This window comes from Solanum pennellii, chromosome 10, assembly GCF_001406875.1.
Source record: "Solanum pennellii chromosome 10, SPENNV200".
Lineage (NCBI taxonomy): Eukaryota > Viridiplantae > Streptophyta > Magnoliopsida > Solanales > Solanaceae > Solanum > Solanum pennellii.
Genome location: NC_028646.1, coordinates 47873004 through 47891305, shown reverse-complemented (window position 1 = coordinate 47891305; position 18302 = coordinate 47873004). Strand labels below are relative to the sequence as shown.

Below are 18302 nucleotides of genomic sequence, written 5' to 3'. Positions count from 1 at the left end.
AAGCGGGAACTTATTTTTGAAATTTGAAAAAACATAATGTATTATACGGCTTGTTGATGAACTAGTATATGGACACGTGCATTGCACGTTTACTATTAAAAATTCATATAATTCTTTTTAAAATAGTATTTGAGTTACAATAAAAATATGAAAAATAAAATGATAAACGTTTTTAGTGAATAAACATATTAATAAAAGGGCAATGCCCGATTTAACTTTTAAAAAACTGTTTGCACTGTATAGTTAACTTATTGAAGAATTTTTTTTGCATTTAGTCCTCCATTTATTATAATTTTGATATAGAAATTTTATATTTGTTTTAAAAGACAAAATAAAGTAGCAAAAACAAACATGGAAGCACACTATCTTATGATTAATTTTCTTAAAATATCTTTTTTGTCTCATAGAATAGAATAAAAATAGCGAAATTCTTTTATAAAATATCACTCTTGTCTCTTAGAATAGAGTAAAAATGTTGAAATCAAATTAAATTAAAAATAGTTACACAGGATATACAGTTCAAAAAGATAAAATGTTTGACAATAATTAGTAAAAGATAAAATTCTCCTTCTCATTCTCATGAAGTAAAATGCAATTAAGTAATTCAAATTTATAAATAAGAAAACTTATTAGAAGGAAATAACTAAAGATTTAAAATGCAATGACTGGTATTTAAATTATGTCATTATATAAATAAAATATTAATATTTAATTAAATAAATCAGATTTTAATTTAGTGAAGAGCCAAAATGACAATATTAATATTCTTACAATTTAAAGTTTTTTAAAATATATTTTACGTTTTTTGTTAAAAAATTAATAGGAGCAACATTTGGTCAAAGCATAAAAGATCTTCTAACTTCTTAAGCATTTTGGTGTATCATTTTTTTTACTTTGAAATTTGAATCTCACGATAATCTTAATAAAAAGTCTAAAAATTTTAGATTTCATCCACAAGCACATGTAAGAATGATTCTTTAAAAATATTTAAAATTTAAGATGCAAAAATGTTATTATTAATAGGGATAATACCCAATTACCCCCCTAGCCTATACCCAAAATCCCTACGACACACCTTATCTTTGATGAGGTCCTATTACCCCCTCCAACTTTTTTTTTAAGTAATATATTACCCCTTGCGTGCCTACGTGGCAAAAATCGTGATTTCACCCATGTAGGGCGCGTGAGTGCGGAGTGAGTGCAGAGTGAGTGCAGCTTTTGGCTAACAATGGCCAATAAAAATGAGCCACGTGTCAAAGCAACTTGAAAAAAAATTCAAAAATAAATTTTATTGTTTCTATCAAAGCATCTTCTTCCTCTTTTCAAAAAATAACCCCATGTTTATGGTTTTTCATTTTTGAAGAAGCTCCATCCATTATCATTCAAGCTCCTTGATTTGAAAAGGTAAAGTAAAATTTGATATATTCTTTACATCTTTTTATGTCGATTATTAATTCTTATTTTATGTCGATTATTAATTCTGAACTTGATAATTATATTAAACCAAATGATAAAATAATAAAAGATCAATATTAACAATTTGAAACAAAACTCATTATCTTTATTCATATAGATTTTTTTTTTTCAGCAAAAGGTTACATAATTTTCGGAAGCCCAAGAATTCAATGAGTAACAAATCTTCAACTCATAGCACAAAATTGTCTTAACATAGTGTTTTCAAACAAAATGAAGGCTAATAAACAACAAAGTCTAAATATTAAAGCCTTAGGTGTTTGTAGCTCGGGTGTAAATCTGCTGGCTAGCATGAGCAGACACCATCCTGATCAAACCTTTAGCCATCAATTCCCTGATTGCCTTCCTGGCAAGGGATCCACTAATCCTCAAACGGTCAGAGAGGACGGAAGGAGTGATAAGCTTATACTTGGGTGCTTCAGTGATAAGCTTGTCGTATGTACCCTTATCGAACAAAACCATGTTGTTCACCTTCTCCTTTTGCTTTCCCTTGCTCCACTTCTTCTTCTTCTGCTTGCCACCACCGGACTTGGCGGGCTTGGAAGACGGTGGAGGAGCCTTTTCCTTCTTAGGTGCCATTGTCGCCGGAAGTTTTTAGGGGTAAGGGGATGGGGAGTGGCGGAGGCTAGGGCTCATATAGATTTATTAATTATGGGGTATAGGGAGTGGGGTGGGAAGTGAGAGAGGAGGAGTATATATCATTAAAGTCACTTTATCGAAAACTGAAAAAGTGGGTCCTGGCGCGTGTTCAACAAACAAATCGACCTTGCAGATTATTTTTGCCACGTAGGCACGCAAGGGGTAATATATTACTTAAAAAAAAGTTGGAGGGGGTAATAGGACCTCATCAAAGATAAGGTGTGTCGTAGGGATTTTGGGTATAGGCTAGGGGGGTAATTGGGTATTATCCCTTATTAATAATTTGAAATTACAATATCTGGTAGGCATTAATTATTTTTTTACATGCCTACTACACCATTTTTACCATTGTATTTCATTTATTTTCTAAAGCAAAAATTACAGTTTTCAATCAAATATATTCTTAAACAAAATTATAAATACAAAGAAAAAGTATCATATATTGGAGCAAATTTAGCATAAGGCTACCAACACAAAATAGAAAAATTCTAAGACAATCTTTTCCCTGCTTTTTATTGATAATGCAAATTGAAATAAAATTACAGTAGTAAACATTCAACCTTTGACCATAAAAAAGAGTTTAAATCTTTGGAAGACAAGTTAATGGAAGTGATATTCAACTACATAAATGGAGGGGTCTTATCATAGTTCTGATCTCAACAAATAAGTAAAAAAATAAATACATCAAGCTTCGATATTCTATTAATTGAAGTGTTATTCATCCTATAATCACATTATGCCTTGAAATCTTGACACAAATCATGTTGTCTTGAAATTTTCTTCACTTGATTAAAATTTCTCTAGTCTTCCACACACAAAAATTGTATCACATATAAATATTTGTATGAAAATACTGTTGAAAGATTTGTATTTATAGGAAAAATATAGCTTTGAAATATGAAGATTCACTTACAAAGTTGAAAGGTCTAGTGCTACAAAAATTAAAGACAAATATTAATTAAGAACATATATTAATTTGGAAGATGAAACACATACATGTATCTATTTAAAAGGATAATATTTATTTTTATTTTTTTCTATTTAATTTACTCACAATTATACCAACTAAATATTTTATAGAAATTCTACTATATACTATTTAATTAATTAAATATTTTAATAACATTTGAATTTAGCATAAAGGTAAAATGATAATTCAAGTTTTCTACCTTGAAATTATCTTCACTTGATTAAGAGCCTGTTTGGCTCAGCTTAAAAGCTGGTTTTTGACTTATTTAGCTGTTTGACAATACTCAAAATAACTTATTTTAAGTTTAAAAAAAACTAATTTCAAGCCAAAAGTTAAAAGCTGGGGTAGGGGTGCTTTTTTTTTTTTTAGCTTATAAGCTGTTTTAAGTTGACCACATTTTTACCTTTTTGCCCTTAATATTTTTATACAATCTCCAAATTACTCACATAACCCTAACATCTCTTTCTTCTATTTTTCCCTTTTCACGTGTGGATGATAGATCATTACTATTACTAATGAATGAAAATAAAATAAATCTTTCAAGTGATCTATTCAAATTATATAATATTAAAATGTAAAATAAGTTGCACATATAACTTAAATAAAAATTTATATTCCTCTTATAAATAATTTGTGATAATAAAGAAATATGTGAATGATAGACAATTATTATTACCTATGGATGAAACTAAAATAAAATCTTAAATCGTTCTTTGATCTATTCAAATTATATATCTTTAAAATCTATAATAAGTTTATATTCCTCTTATAAATAATTTGTGATGAGAAAGAAATATGTGAATGATAGCAAAATATAATTATTTATGACTGTAAAATATAAATTAATTAACTTTTATTATGTTAACAGCTTTTAAGGGTATTTCAGACATTTTGATTTAAAAAGCTGTTTATCAGCACTTATTTGTCAAACACATCAATAACTTTTTTTTTTAACTTCAGCACTTTTATCCAAACGCATAACTGCTTATTTTAAAAATAAGTTTCGGCACTTTCAAAAGTATTTTTTTAAAGCTGCTTTTATTAAGCCCATCCAAACGGGCCCTAAAGCTTCTCTAGTCTTCCACACTCAAAAATTGTATTACATATAAATCTTTCTATAAAAGTACTAATTGAAAAACTTGTATGTATAGGAAAAAGTATAGCTTTGAAATATGAAGATTCACTTACAAAGTTGAAAGGTCAAGTATTCCAACAAATTAAAGATAAATATTAATTCAAAACATAATAAATTTAGAAGATAAATCATATACATGTATTATTTAAAGGGATAACATTTATTTTTATTTTTATTTAATTTAATTTACTCACATGTATACCAACTTAAAATATGATAGAAATTCTACTATTTATTGTTTAATTAATTAAATATTTAATAACATTTGAATTTAGTATAAGAGTAAAATAGTAATTTAACTTTTTTATTTTAGAAATTTCCACTTATAATAATATATTATTATATAATATGATATATATAAATTATACTTTGTGTGAATAACTTAACTCCTAATAGATCAATGAGAACATACACAAACAATTAAATTTGAATGGATTTTTTCGGACACAAAATCACACCATATATGTATTTTAAGACTATATTACTAGAAGTCGTTAATATACTTTTTAATATTTACTATAAAATGATTCTAATTATGAGTAACAGCATATTTGGAGTTCGATTGAAGCAACTTTAATGTGTTGGACTATTATGAGTTATAACTTTATATGGGAAAAATACAAGTAATTATTAATTTATTATTTTTTGTTTAATTTTATTTGTCTACTATATTATATATATTGGTCCAATAATACTTGTCTGGTTTAGAAAATAAAGAGAGTTTATCATCTTGAATCTATTTTACCTTTGCTATTAAATAATATTCAATAGAGTATCTAATACATTTCTCAAACGTCAACATTTAATACTCCCTCCGTTCCATTTTATATATTACTTTTTTACTTTGAACTTACATTAGGAAATGATGTAACTTTACTCTTTTTTGGTTATTCAATGTTTTCTTAAGTCAACTTTATAATAAACGATTAATACATTTTCAAGATCAATTAACTACTCTATTAAGGGTATAATAGGCAAAATATGATAATTTATGCATAAATTTAAGGCCTAACTCATAAATAGATCCCTAAACTTGTTGAATTTTCCCCCTCAAGCACCTCAACTAAGTTATTTTCCTATTGAATCATTGAATCACCTATAATTTGTTCCTTGAAACATTGTTGGCTGATTTTGATTGACTTTTCGATTGTAAATGCATTTAATTGTATTTGTATTGTAATAATTTTGAATGAAAGAATGAAAGCAAACTGTGTGTTACTCTCATTTGTTTTCTAATGTATTCAAATGACTTGAAATAAAACACAATCATTCTCGAAGATTTTCATCATCAATGGGACTAATGAGTTTTGGAACAAAATAAGTATTCTCTCTATCAATACCCTCACAAAATCTGGTTCCACATCAACCAAAGGTGCTCAAAAGGAATAAATTATGGGTAGTTCAATGATTCAATAGAAAAATAGCTTAGTTGAGGTACTTGAGGGGGAAAATTTAGCAAGTTTAGAGATGTGTTTATGTATTTGGCTTAAATTTTATAAAATAACAAGTGTTGTGGTCCAGCTATTTATTAAAAGGGATGACATATATAAAATGGGACGGATGGAGTATTTCAAAGGATAGTATAGTAATATTACCCTAAATATTATTCAAATTTTGATACATTATATTTCTCAAAGCATCAAATTAATAATTTCAAAGAATAATATAGCACTCAATTTGTCCCTATTTACTTGTCTATTTTTTACTTGACAGGGCTATTAAAAAGAAGGCTTAAGTCATCTCTATACACTTGAAATTGTCCGCATATTTCATTTAGATACCTTATCTTAGGCTTGTCCCAATTGTACACCTTTTTTTGTAAAAAAAAATACCTATTGAACATATTTTGACAATCAACTGAAAGTAAAGATAGTGTATTATACACTCGCGACTGACATGACATAATAGCTAATAAAAAAGAGACATATGGCATTGGGCCCATACAAAAACAATTAAACATTAATTAAAAAATAAAATACACAAATACTATTTTTTCAGTAAAAATATTTTTAAAAAAAAAAAAAAACTTTCTTTCCCCTTTTCTTCTTCTTCTTCCAGAGAACACCCTACCAACCCCACATCTGTTTCCCATTTCTTTATTAGAAGAGGCAATGGAAGCACATTTCGATAGTCATTTTCACTTCGGCTTTTCTCCTTTCAATTTGAAATTATATGAATTTTTTTCCCACCCATCTACATATCCTCTCCTTGAATTTTATTCAACATTGTAATTGATATTTCTCCCAATTTCACTACTTTCTTAAACATTAATTAGATTTGTTGATACTTTTTTTCTTTTATGTTGTGAGTTCTATAGGATTTAAATTTTTTAACGATTTCAAAAAAAAAAAAAATCAGATTCGTCGAAAAAATGGAGTTTCATCAAAATTATTTTTTATTCAATTTTTTACAATAATAAATTTAGATATTGATGGTGTCGGTGGTGGGTGGTGAAAGAAGGGAAAGAAAACGATGGCTTAAAAAATAAAAGGGTATGAAGATGACCGGAGAAAGAATGGCAATGGCGGAAAGTTGGTGGCAATGGTGGTTGAGTTGAGTCAAAGAAGAAGAGGAGATGTTACTTTAATTTTTTATAAAAAAAATTCTTCATTTTTTAAGTAAATGATGTCTTTCATACTCTTTTGGTGTGTGTATTATTTACATGTTGTCATGTCAGCAAAAAATGTTCAATAGGTACAATGTATTGTAGTATATGTGTTCAATAGGTTAAAGGTTGAATTGGGGTCGCTAAATGAAATATGAGGACAATTTTAAGGGGTATGACTTAAGGCTAAAAAGAATAATTGACATAGTAAATTTACCATTTTACCCTTACTAATTGATAGAATTTCAAAATTAATTTACTCATTCAAGTGGTTCTACCTCTTTCAAAAACATTAACTTTCTAAATGATTGAGGTGTGATAGATATTATCTTTTCTTGATTTATAAAAAATGACAACTAAAAAGTTCAAATTGGACCCGAGGGTATTAGCCTGTTATCTATTGTTTTTAAGATATGTATCACAATTATTATTAAACGGAGGAATCAAAATGTAAGAGCTGATGAGCGCCTCCTCTAATTTTTCAAAAAGGAAAACAAATCCTTTGTTGTTTCCCTCATAGTAACTTCAAAAAACAATTGAAAAGGAAAACAATTCTCTTATTCTTTCTCCCAATTTTCTGGGAAAAGTTGATATTCAATTCCCTCTCTTCCATTTTTCTAGTTCTTACCAGTTTAATTGAGTAGTTATCAATTTTATTTTGGGTGTTTTGGTTATGTATTTTTCTAGAGGTCTTCATGCTTTGATTGCATAAATGGTATTCAAATCAGAAATGTATTTACAATAATTTTTGTTTGTTCATTATTTTTCCTTTACTCAATATTTATATTTTTTATGAAGAATATTGTATTTTTTATTTGTTTGTAGTAATTTCAATAGGTATGTCAAATGAATTTGTATTTCTTAAGCATAAATGTATTTTATTTCTTTCACAATCGATTTGTACTATTTAGAATATATACTGTATTATATTCACTATGCACGCTAAAATTTTTTTTCAGAATCTTGTATTTTTTCTTAAATCGTGCTCATATGTAATGATTAGATTATATTGAAATACAATCAGTAATATTTTTCTAATACAAATATATATATATATAGTAGTCATATAATACAATTTTGATCACTAGGATACAAGTTTAGTTTTCAAGTGAAATACGAAAATAACTCATTCATGAATACATTTTTGTTATGTGAATGTGAATCTATATTTATTGATGATTTTGTATTAATTTTTTGAGGAATAAGATGTAATTATGCGAATAGGGTTATATATGTGCTTAGATCTTCTCTCTTCTGTTATTTTCGCCGTCGAGACTATATTATCAATTAGTCTTTGCGTGATACACATATCAAAAGAAGGAATATCACTAGTAAATTGATGATTGAATGAACTCTTATAAGTTGTAATCCTCTTTGAGTCAGTCATTAGAGAGGAATCTTCAAGATTTTCCTTATCTAAAATTCTAATAGAGATTGGAGAATTTGCTAAGCAAATAAGCAAATAAATATTTTGAAAGGTTTAAACAAATAAAAATCGATAAAAAATTTAAAAATCGCAAAAAGATACATACATGAATCAATGAGAGAGTGTTGTGAATATCTCTTGGGATATTTTTCCCGAATTCTGAAGAAAAAAAAGGGCACCAATTGATGAGAGAGAAGTGGGAGACTAAAAATTGAAGAGCAATTGAAAGAGGGAATTAGACGAGAGCGATTTGTTTTTGTTTTTTTGGAAAATATGAGAGTGAATATAATGGCTGAAAGGTGAGTTGAATGTGAGATAAATTAGGAACTAACCTAAGATAACTTTATTTGCTAAATATTGACATTGACATTTTTAGTAATTATTTTTAAATCTAAATATTTTTACTATTCATATTAGAGATTTTGACTAGTTAGTTAATTTTAAAGGGTAAACTACACAAATCTCACTAGTTTAGGTCCTAATTACTAGGAGTCACATTATTTAGAATATTACTTTATATACCATATTTTGGCATTTGAATAGATGTATCATGACTTGTCAGATACATAGACACAAAATACACAGATACATGTATCTAATAATTAAAGCAAGCGAGATACATGTTTTATTATTTTTTAATTAAATGTGTATAACTGATACCCTTAATTAAAGGAGTAATTGAGTATTAATTAAGAACTCTAGCAAATTTTGTATTCAAAGGTTAAAAATTGAGATACACGGATAAAAAAGATCGATACACATGTTTTATTAATTTTGAAATAGATGTGTATTACTATTTTCCTTAATTAAAGGAGCAATTGAGTATTAATTAAGAACTCTAACAGATTTTAACTTTTGAATTCATGTATTCAAGGGTTAAAAAATCGAGATACGTGTATCTAATGGGTAAAAAAGATCAAGGACATGTTTTATTAAATTTCTGGGTTTGTGTCCTTAAGAAGATGTGTTAGAAACAACATTTTGCACTAGATGTGTAACTGAGTTTAGTGATGTATCTATTTGGGTAAGTAGAGCTTCACAGTTCACTTAGTTCTTCCATTTATATTGGGTCATTTTCGTGCTTAGATCTATTCTTAGCTTGAATGTTAGCGGATGGAGATCCAACCCTGCAATGAAAAAATATCGAGAGAAAACAAAACTATAAAGTTCATATCTCATAAACATATTGTATATTAATGTTAATGTATTGTACATCTCATTCAGTTTTGGGAATGATCACCCATGAAATAATAAATAGCAACAAGATCATACTATGTAGGACCTAATTCGTAAAACTTTTTAAAATTAAAATTTAAAATAATATGAGCTCTACCATATATATGTGAAAAGGGAGATCTTTATTCTAGATACATGAGAATAATAAAACAAAGTTACAAATTTCTACATACAATTTTGAATGTCAATATTCAATTTTGATAATTTGCTACTAAAATGATAGTTGAGAGAAAGAAAGAAGAAAAAGATGGTGGATGTACATGAGGATGGGGATGATAGATACGGATGAATAATGAGAATTTTATTTGCAAGAGAGAAATGGTTGATGAGAGATAATTTTTCTATGTTAAATCACCATTATTTAGGTGTTTAAATACAAAGATAATTAATCAATCCCATTTTTAAGGAATTTGTTTATCTAATTATATCTTTTAAATTATATGATATAAAATATAAGAAGTGGTAATATAAGTAGTTGTTTGAAACTAGAGATAAAATTAATATATATGATAATAATATATGTCTAATTAAGTAGTTCTTCCAATTTAAAAATACCAAGAAAAGTATAACTGGATTATTATTGAAAATGGGTTCGTTGCCAGTTGCATATGAAAGCTCAAGCACTTAGACCATCTTCAATCCTCCTCTATTTTACTCTTCATTATCTATCTTTGGAGACTAAAATAAAGAATGGGCACTCCAACCCCCTCAATATCACTATCTATTCACACTCTCTATTTCACTTTTTCAATATATTATTATTATTATTATTATTATTATTATTATTATTATTATTATTATTATTATTTTCTAATTAACATATTATTTTACATATAATGTCATTTATTTAATATATAATATTCATAATTCTTTTTAAATGTAATATAATTTTTTTTAAAATATATTATTTAACATATACTACTTTCATCCCAAATTAATAGTATATAAATTTATCTTTTTAATTTTCATCAAATATAATTTGATTTAATTATTAATTTTCATTATAAATAGTACATAAAATTTAAATGTTAGGATGAAAAATTTAATTTAAAAATACAATGCATAACATTATAATTTAAATACAAGGTAATAATACAATAGATAAACATAATAATTTAGTGAAAATGGTCTAAAAACCCCTGATCCTATATCCGAAATCTCAACTACACATTATTCATTATGGGAGTCCTATTATCCCCTTATACTATTTTAAAGTAGAAATAATTGCTCCCTAAATGATGAAGTGACAAAGAAAGTGTAGTTCACTCTCTCAAAGAGAGTGAAAGGCAAAAATAACAATTAAAAAACTTTAATTTTAAAATATTTCTTAAATTTCATATTATAATTTTTTTATTCTTCAAAAATCTTTATGTTTCCTTTTAATTTTTTAAATCTTCTTTCTTCTTCAATTCATCAAAGAAACATCGACGACAGACTTTTATCATCTTTGTTCCACCACCAGATTGCCGGCATACTCCACCAGCAGGTCGCCGACCTCATCAATCTTTCATCATTAAGTTAACTTTTTATTTTTAAATTACAAAATTTTCATAGTAAATTCATTTCTCATCAGTGTGAAAAATTGTCAATCGGAAGTCATCAGCAGTGGGTCTGCTCCACCACCATGTCGCCGCCTTTCTTACCTCTCATCATTAAGTTAACTTTCGTTCTCAAGTCACAAATTTCTCACGGTGAATTCACTTCTCATTAATGCGAAAAATTGACAATAACTCTAAATAAAAATTGAATGTCAAGACAATTGAACTTAGAGTCACTAATTAATGGAGAAAAATTCATCAAGCAACAGATCTTTTAATGGAGTAGAATTCATCAATGAAATCCTTAGATGACAAACTCATTACTGAAAAAGGCCCAATAATCGAAATGGGTTGCTCAACATTGTTAATAATTAGCTTTAATAGAGAGCATCAAAATTTTGATGGTGTTCATAACTCCGATGAAGCTTTTAGAAGATGGTTGTAACACCCCGTAGCCAAAAACAGACCAAAAATTAGTTTTTCAGAAAAATGTGCAGGTGCAACCAATGGTGGAATCGACGAACCATAGCCTGACCCATGGTCCGTCTTGCACAACCGTCTATGGAATCAGAAACTCTCAAAAATTTCAGCCCAAAAAAATTACTAAATCTTGGACGACGGACAGACTTACGGTCCATAGGTCAGACGACAGTTTGTAGTCCGTGACCGTCGATCAATACTCCCTTCACCCACTCTCTGACAAGAGTTACGGATGACCAGAACGGTCCGTAGGTGGAAAATATGCAGACAGTTAAGGGGAAATGCAGTTGGGTCAACTTCAAATAGTCACAACTCTTAGCACAAAATGAATTAGGTGTCACATGACCTACACACAAATAGAAAATTGAATTATCTTTCCATAGCCATCAACCTTGCTAAAATCATACCTCCGAGTAAAAGTAATGACCATTTTAGTAAAGGCCTGTCGAACAGGCCCAGTCGATGTACCCAATGATGGGGCATCGGCCAGACGATGAACCGTCCGTCCTGGTCGTCGTTTGGTCCGACAACAACTTATCCAGGGGTCTTTTGGTCTTTTCCCACTTCATTTAAACCTTAAGTTACGTCAATTTAACCCTAAATAATCCGATTTTAGTTAGTTTAAGCCTAGAAATATAATGAAAACATATCTAAGTCAAATCATTAAATCAAAACTTAGAAAATTAGAAGCAAGAGAGGAGAAAAACATCAAGAACCCTAGTTCAAGAACGCAACAAGTTCCAGCAGTTCCAGCCCCGAAACTTAAGTATTTTTCCGTGAATTTCATCACCAGGCATGTGGGATTTCACTAATGGGTTCCTTTCACCCATTGGGTCCCTAATTTTCAGTCAGATTCTTGATTCCCATATCACGATTAGATCTAGGGTTTCTAGAACTCCATGAATTTATTAGTTATATGTTCCAGATTAGATTATCATGTTATTATTCAGTTTATTTCATGAATTTCAGAACCCTAGCTATGTATTTCTTTAGTTCTTGAATTACACACGTTAGGTCAGATATTTCAGACATTTCAGATATACATGACTCAGTTATAAATGCATAATTACCAGATTAATTGTTGCATTCTCAGTTTGCATGTCTAGTTTCGAGCTATCCAGTATTTATAGAAACTTAGACATAATCAGTTAATTTACAGAATTTATTGGGAGTAGCATAATACCGAGTTGGACGAGGGTTTAGCGTACCCAATTAGTCCCAGAACTACTAGCCAAGTGGGTTGTAAGTCCCCTCTGTTGGCAATCATTTTAGTGATCACGCCAGCATGCCTTTATACCTTTGGCAGGGTATATTGGGTCCTCTCGATGGAGCGTATACATCGTACTCCACATTTAGCTTATGTGATTTTATTATTGGTTATTTGTAGCTCCCATAGATCAGTCAAACTCTCAGCATTGACCATTTATTAGTATATTCAGAATTCAATTTATCATGTCAAATTATTATACTTGCTTTTATGTTTGTTCAGTTATATTTTATTTCAGTTTTACTCTATCCTATATGTTCAGTACCTTTCAAGTACTGACGCATACATGCGCTACATCTTCTCGTGATGTAGGTTCAGGTTCTCAGTATCCAGATCACGCATAGATTGATTTCCGATCTCCAGCTTAGCATATTCAGTGGTGATTCCTCATTCTCCGAGGACAACATTTATGTTTTTCATTTCAATCTTTAGTCATTTAGTTTTAGTTTTTGCTAGATTTAGCTGAGGCCTCTCCTAGTATTTCTAGTCCAGTTTAGAGGCTTATTTCAGACATAGTTAGATTCAACTTAGTATTGAGATAATATTTTCTTTGTATTAAACTCATTGTTTTCAAATATCTCAGTTATAGAATATGGGTATTCCCCATCTTTTCAGATTTAATTATGATTTAGCTTCCGCTTTAGTTTATTTTCGTTAGTATGCTCATGATCATGCCAACAGGGTTAGCTTGGGATCACTTGTGGTCCTAGGTTACGTGTTCGCGTCTCAGGGGTAGCTCGGGGCGTGACAAAACTTGGTATCAGAACACTAGGTTTAAGTGTCCTAGGATGTCTGAAAAACCGCACTAAGTAGATCCTTTTCATGGGTGTGAAGTGCACCACATCTAAGGAGAGGGAGGCTATGAAATGTTTTAGGAAAAACTTCACTTTCTTGTTACTCTTATCGTGCATGAGGTATGATCTTATTCTATTCTAACTTGACATTCTACATTTCAGATCATGCCTCCTCGTAGAGCTAACGCAAAAAATGCAAACGCAGCTCCTCCAGCCCCAGATCAGGAAGTCTCCAATGTTGATTTCAGAAATTCCATACAGATGTTGGCTCAAAGTATGACTAACCAGAACGATCGAGTTCATGCTCATGTGAATGAAAATTGTGGATCAGTAGGAGCAAGGGTCCGTGACTTTGTTAGGATGAATCCGCCTGAGTTCTTAGGATCGCAGACTAATGAGGATCTTCATAATTTCTTGGATAAGATCAACAAGATCTTTGAGGTAATGCAAGTCACTGGGAATGATCGGATTGAGTTAGCATCATACCAGTTGAAGGATGTTGATCATATTTGGTACACTCAGTGGAAGGAGAATAGGGGTGCAAATGCGGCTCCTATCACTTGGGACTACTTTAGTGAGACTTTTCTCGACAGTTTTTCCCAATAGAGTTGTGAGAAGCAAAAGCCCAAGAATTCATGAACTTAAGGCAAGGTAACATGACAGTCCAAGAGTATGAACTCAAGTTTAACCAACTCTCCAGGTATGCTCCTCACATGGTTGCTGACTCCAGGGCTCAGATGAACAAGCTTTTGTATGGAGTGTCAGATTTGGTGAAAATTGAGTGCAGAAATGCGTGTTACTTGGAGATATGAACATCTCTAGACTTATGCTCATGCTCAGCGGGTTGAGGGTGATAAGCTTAGGGAACAAGCTAAGGAAAATAAGAAGGCTAGGACTAGGAACTATGACTATTCTCAGCAAAAATCTGGTGGTGGAAATAGCTCGTAGGGTCAGCAGAAGTTTTCGGCTCCAGCCCCTTCGTCAGCCAGTGTTTCATCCTTCAAGAACAGGTATTACCAGAAGGGTAGACCACCAGTCTCTAAATCTCAGGGAAGTGTTTCAGGCACTAAGACTTACCCCACTTGCCCTAAGTGTAGTAAGAACCATCCGGGCGAGTGTCTTGAAGGAAAAGAGGGATGTTTTGGGTGCGGTCAGTCTGGTCACAGGTTGAGGGATTGTCCTTCTAGACAAGGTCAAGGAGGTGGTAATGGTAGAACTCCGTCTACAACTTCAGCAGCAGCAGCAAGTCGCCCAACTCAGCAGGGTAACTTATCTAGTACAGGTGGCGGTCAGCGCCAGAACAGGTTGTATGCTCTTCAGGCTCTCCAGGATCATGAAGGTTCTCATGATGTAGTCATTGGTACATTACGTGTCTTTGACCTTGATGTTTATGCATTGTTAGATCCAGGGGCTACTCTTTCTTTTTTTAACTCCTTACATAGCAGTCCAATTCAATGTCAGTCCAGAAACTCTCTCAGAACCTTTCTCAGTCTCTACTCCAATCGGTGACCCAATTATAGCTAGTCGGGTATACAGAAATTGCCCTATCACAGTCTCTCAAAAAGTCACCTCAGTAGATCTAGTAGAGTTAGAAATGGTAGAATTCGATGTCATTCTAGGCATGGATTGGTTACACTCATGTTATGCCTTAGATGATTGTAGAACTAGGACTGTTCGTTTTCTTTTTTCAGACGAACCAATCTTAGAATAGAAGGGTAGTAGCTTAGCGCCTATGGGTCGATTTATTTCTTACCTTAAGGCCAGAAAGATCATATTAAGGTCTATCATCTAGTGCTGGTTAAGGATTCTAGCCTTGAAACCCCAACTTTTGAGTCAGTTCCAGTAGTCTATGAGTTTCCAGAAGTATTTCTTGAAAATCTTCCTGGAGTCCCTCCCGAAAGGGAAATCGATTTTCGAATTGATCTACTTCCAGATACCCAACCTATTTATATTTCTCCTTATAGAATGGCTCTAGCAGAGCTTAAGGAATTGAAAGAGCAGTTGAAAGACCTATTCTAGATAAGGGCTTCATCATACCTAGTATTTCACCATGGGGTGCACTAGTGTTGTTCGTAAGGAAGAAAGATGGTTCTATCAGTATATGCATTGACTATAGACAGTTGAACAAGGTCACAATAAAGAATAAGTATACCATCCCCAGGATTGATGACTTGTTTGACCAACTTCAGGGTGCTAGACATTTCACAAAGATAGACCTCAGATCGGGTTATCATCAGCTCAGAGTCAGAGATAGTGACATTCCAAAAACAACCTTCAGAACTTGGTATGGTCATTATAAATTTATAGTTATGTCGTTTTCACTAACTAATGCTCCTGCAACTTTCATGTATTTGATGAACAGAGTTTCCAAACAGTACTTGGATTTGTTCGTTATCGGCTTTATTGATGATATCCTCATTTAATCTAGGAGTGAGGAAAAACATGCAAGTCATTTGAGAGTTGTTCTGCAGACTCTCAAGGATCGTCAGTTATTCGCTAAGTTTAGTAAATGTGAGTTCTGGTTGTAATCCATTGCTTTTCATAGTCAAATTGTATCTAGCGAAGGGATCAGAGTGGATTCGCAGAAGATAGAAGTAGTAAAACAGCGACCCATACCTACCTCTGCTACAAACATCAGAAGTTTCTTAGGTCTAGCAGGTTATTACAGAAGTTTTGTGGAATGATTTTCATCCATAGCCTCACCATTGGCAAGGTTGACTCAAAAGATGGTCAAGTTTCAACTGTCAGATGATTGTGAGAAAAGCTTTGCAGAATTGAAAACACGATTGACTACAACTCCTGTCTTGACTCTATAAGAGGGTTCAGATGGTTATGTGATCTATTGTGATGTATCCAGAGTTGGCCTAGGTTGTGCGTTGATGCAATGAGGTAAGATAATAGCTTATGCCTCTAGACAACTTAAGGTTCGTGAGAAGAACTATCCAACTCATGACCTCGTGCTTGCAGCAGTGGTGTTTGCACTCAAGATCTGGAGACACTACTTGCATAGTGTTCACGTAGATGTGTTCACTGACCATAAGAGCCTTCAGTATTTGTTCACCCAGAAAGAGTTGAATCTTCGCCAGAGGAGATGGCTAGAGTTCCTTAAGGATTATGATATGAGTAGGCATTATCATCCAGGTAAGGCTAATGTAGTAGCAGATGCTCTTAGTAGATTATCTATGAGTAGTGCAGCCCATGTTGAGGAAGAAAGGAATTCACAAGCTTGCTCTCTTGGGAGTTTGCCTTATGATCATAGTAGACAATGGTGTAACAGTTTAGAATGGGGCAGAATCGTCTTTGGTAGTGGAGGTTAAGGAAAAGCAAGACAATGATCCAATATTGCTTGAACTTAAGGGTGCAGAGTCCATAATCAGAGAGTGGAGGTTTTCTCCCAAGGGTGAGATGGTGTACTTCACTACCAGGGTAGATTGTGTGTTCCTGATGTGGGTGAGTTGAGCCAGCATATTCTTGCAGAAGCCCATAACTCCAAATATTCTATTCACCCAGGTGCCACTAAGATGTATCGCGATCTGCAGGAAGTCTATAGGTGGAATGGAATGAAGAGAGATAGCAGACTTTGTGAGTAAGTGCCCCAATTGCCAGCAAGTCAAGGTAGAACATCAGAAACAAGGAGCTATGACTCAAGAGATCGATATTCCTACTTGGAAGTGGGATGTGATCAATATGGATTTAATCACAGGGTTACCTCGTACTCGCATACATCATGACTCAATTTGGGTGATAATTGATAGGATGCCTAAGTCTTCTCGCTTATTGGTGGTCAAGACTACAGATTCGGCAGAGGACTATGCCAAGCTTTACATTAACGAAATTGTGAGGTTGCATGGGGTTCTTTTGTCTATCATCTCAGATAGAGGTCCTCAATTTACCTCTCATTTCTGGAAGTCATTACAGAAAGGTCTTGGTACTCAAGTTAACCTTAGTACAATATTTTATCCACAAACGAATGGGCAGGCAGAGCGTACCACTCAAACCTTAGAGGATATGTTGAGAGCTTGTGTGATCGATTTCAAAGGTAGTAGGGATGATCACCTTCCTCATATTGAGTTCGCCTACAATAATAGCTACCACTCCAGCATTCAGATGGCCCCTTATGAGGTTTTATATTGGCGTAGATGTAGATCTCCTGTTGGTTGGCTTGAAGTAGGTGAAGCAGATTTGATAGGGCCAGATTCAGTCCTTTATGCTATGGAGAAAGTGCAACTCATTAGAGATAGACTTAAGATAACCCAAAGTCGTAAATCTTCTGCAGATTTAAGGAGAAGGGAATTGAGTTACAAGTTGATGATAGGGTTTTTCTGAAAGTCTCACCTATGAAAGGGGTGATGAGATTTGGAAAGAAAGGGAAGCTCAATCCTAGATATGTAGTCCCTTACAAGATCTTGAAAAGGGTTGGCAAGGTGGCATATGAGTTAGAGTTGCCAGCAGAATTAGCAGCAGTGCATTCGATCTTCCACATCTCCCTCTTAAAGAAGTGTGTGGGTTACACAGCCTCTATAGTGCCATTAGAGAGTGTGGCGGTGAAAGATAGTCTTTCTTATAACGATGTACCAGCTGAGATTCTTGACCGTCAAGTTAGAAGGTTGAGAAATAAAGAAGTCGCTTCAATCAAGGTTTTGTGGAGGAGTCAGTCCATAGAGGGAGCTACTTGGGAAGCAAAAACAGCCATGAAAGCCAAGTATCCTCACTTCTTTCCTTCCGATTCCACTCCAGCT

At 32.2% G+C, this 18302-nt stretch overlaps 1 protein-coding gene across 1 annotated transcript; it reads right to left on the bottom strand.

Annotated features, from left to right (window-relative positions):
- Nucleotides 1-1621: 1621 nt before the first annotated feature.
- Nucleotides 1622-2122, bottom strand: LOC107032201 (40S ribosomal protein S25-2). Its single transcript, XM_015233786.2, has one exon. It carries the CDS (start codon nt 2050-2052, stop codon nt 1726-1728), a length of 327 nt encoding a protein of 108 aa, XP_015089272.1. The 5' UTR covers nt 2053-2122; the 3' UTR covers nt 1622-1725.
- Between the last annotated feature and the right edge of the window lie 16180 nt (nt 2123-18302).

Bases quoted from the DNA above. Each gene is read 5' to 3' on its own strand.
- LOC107032201 (XM_015233786.2), bottom strand. From the start codon at position 2,052: ATGGCACCTAAGAAGGAAAAGGCTCCTCCACCGTCTTCCAAGCCCGCC.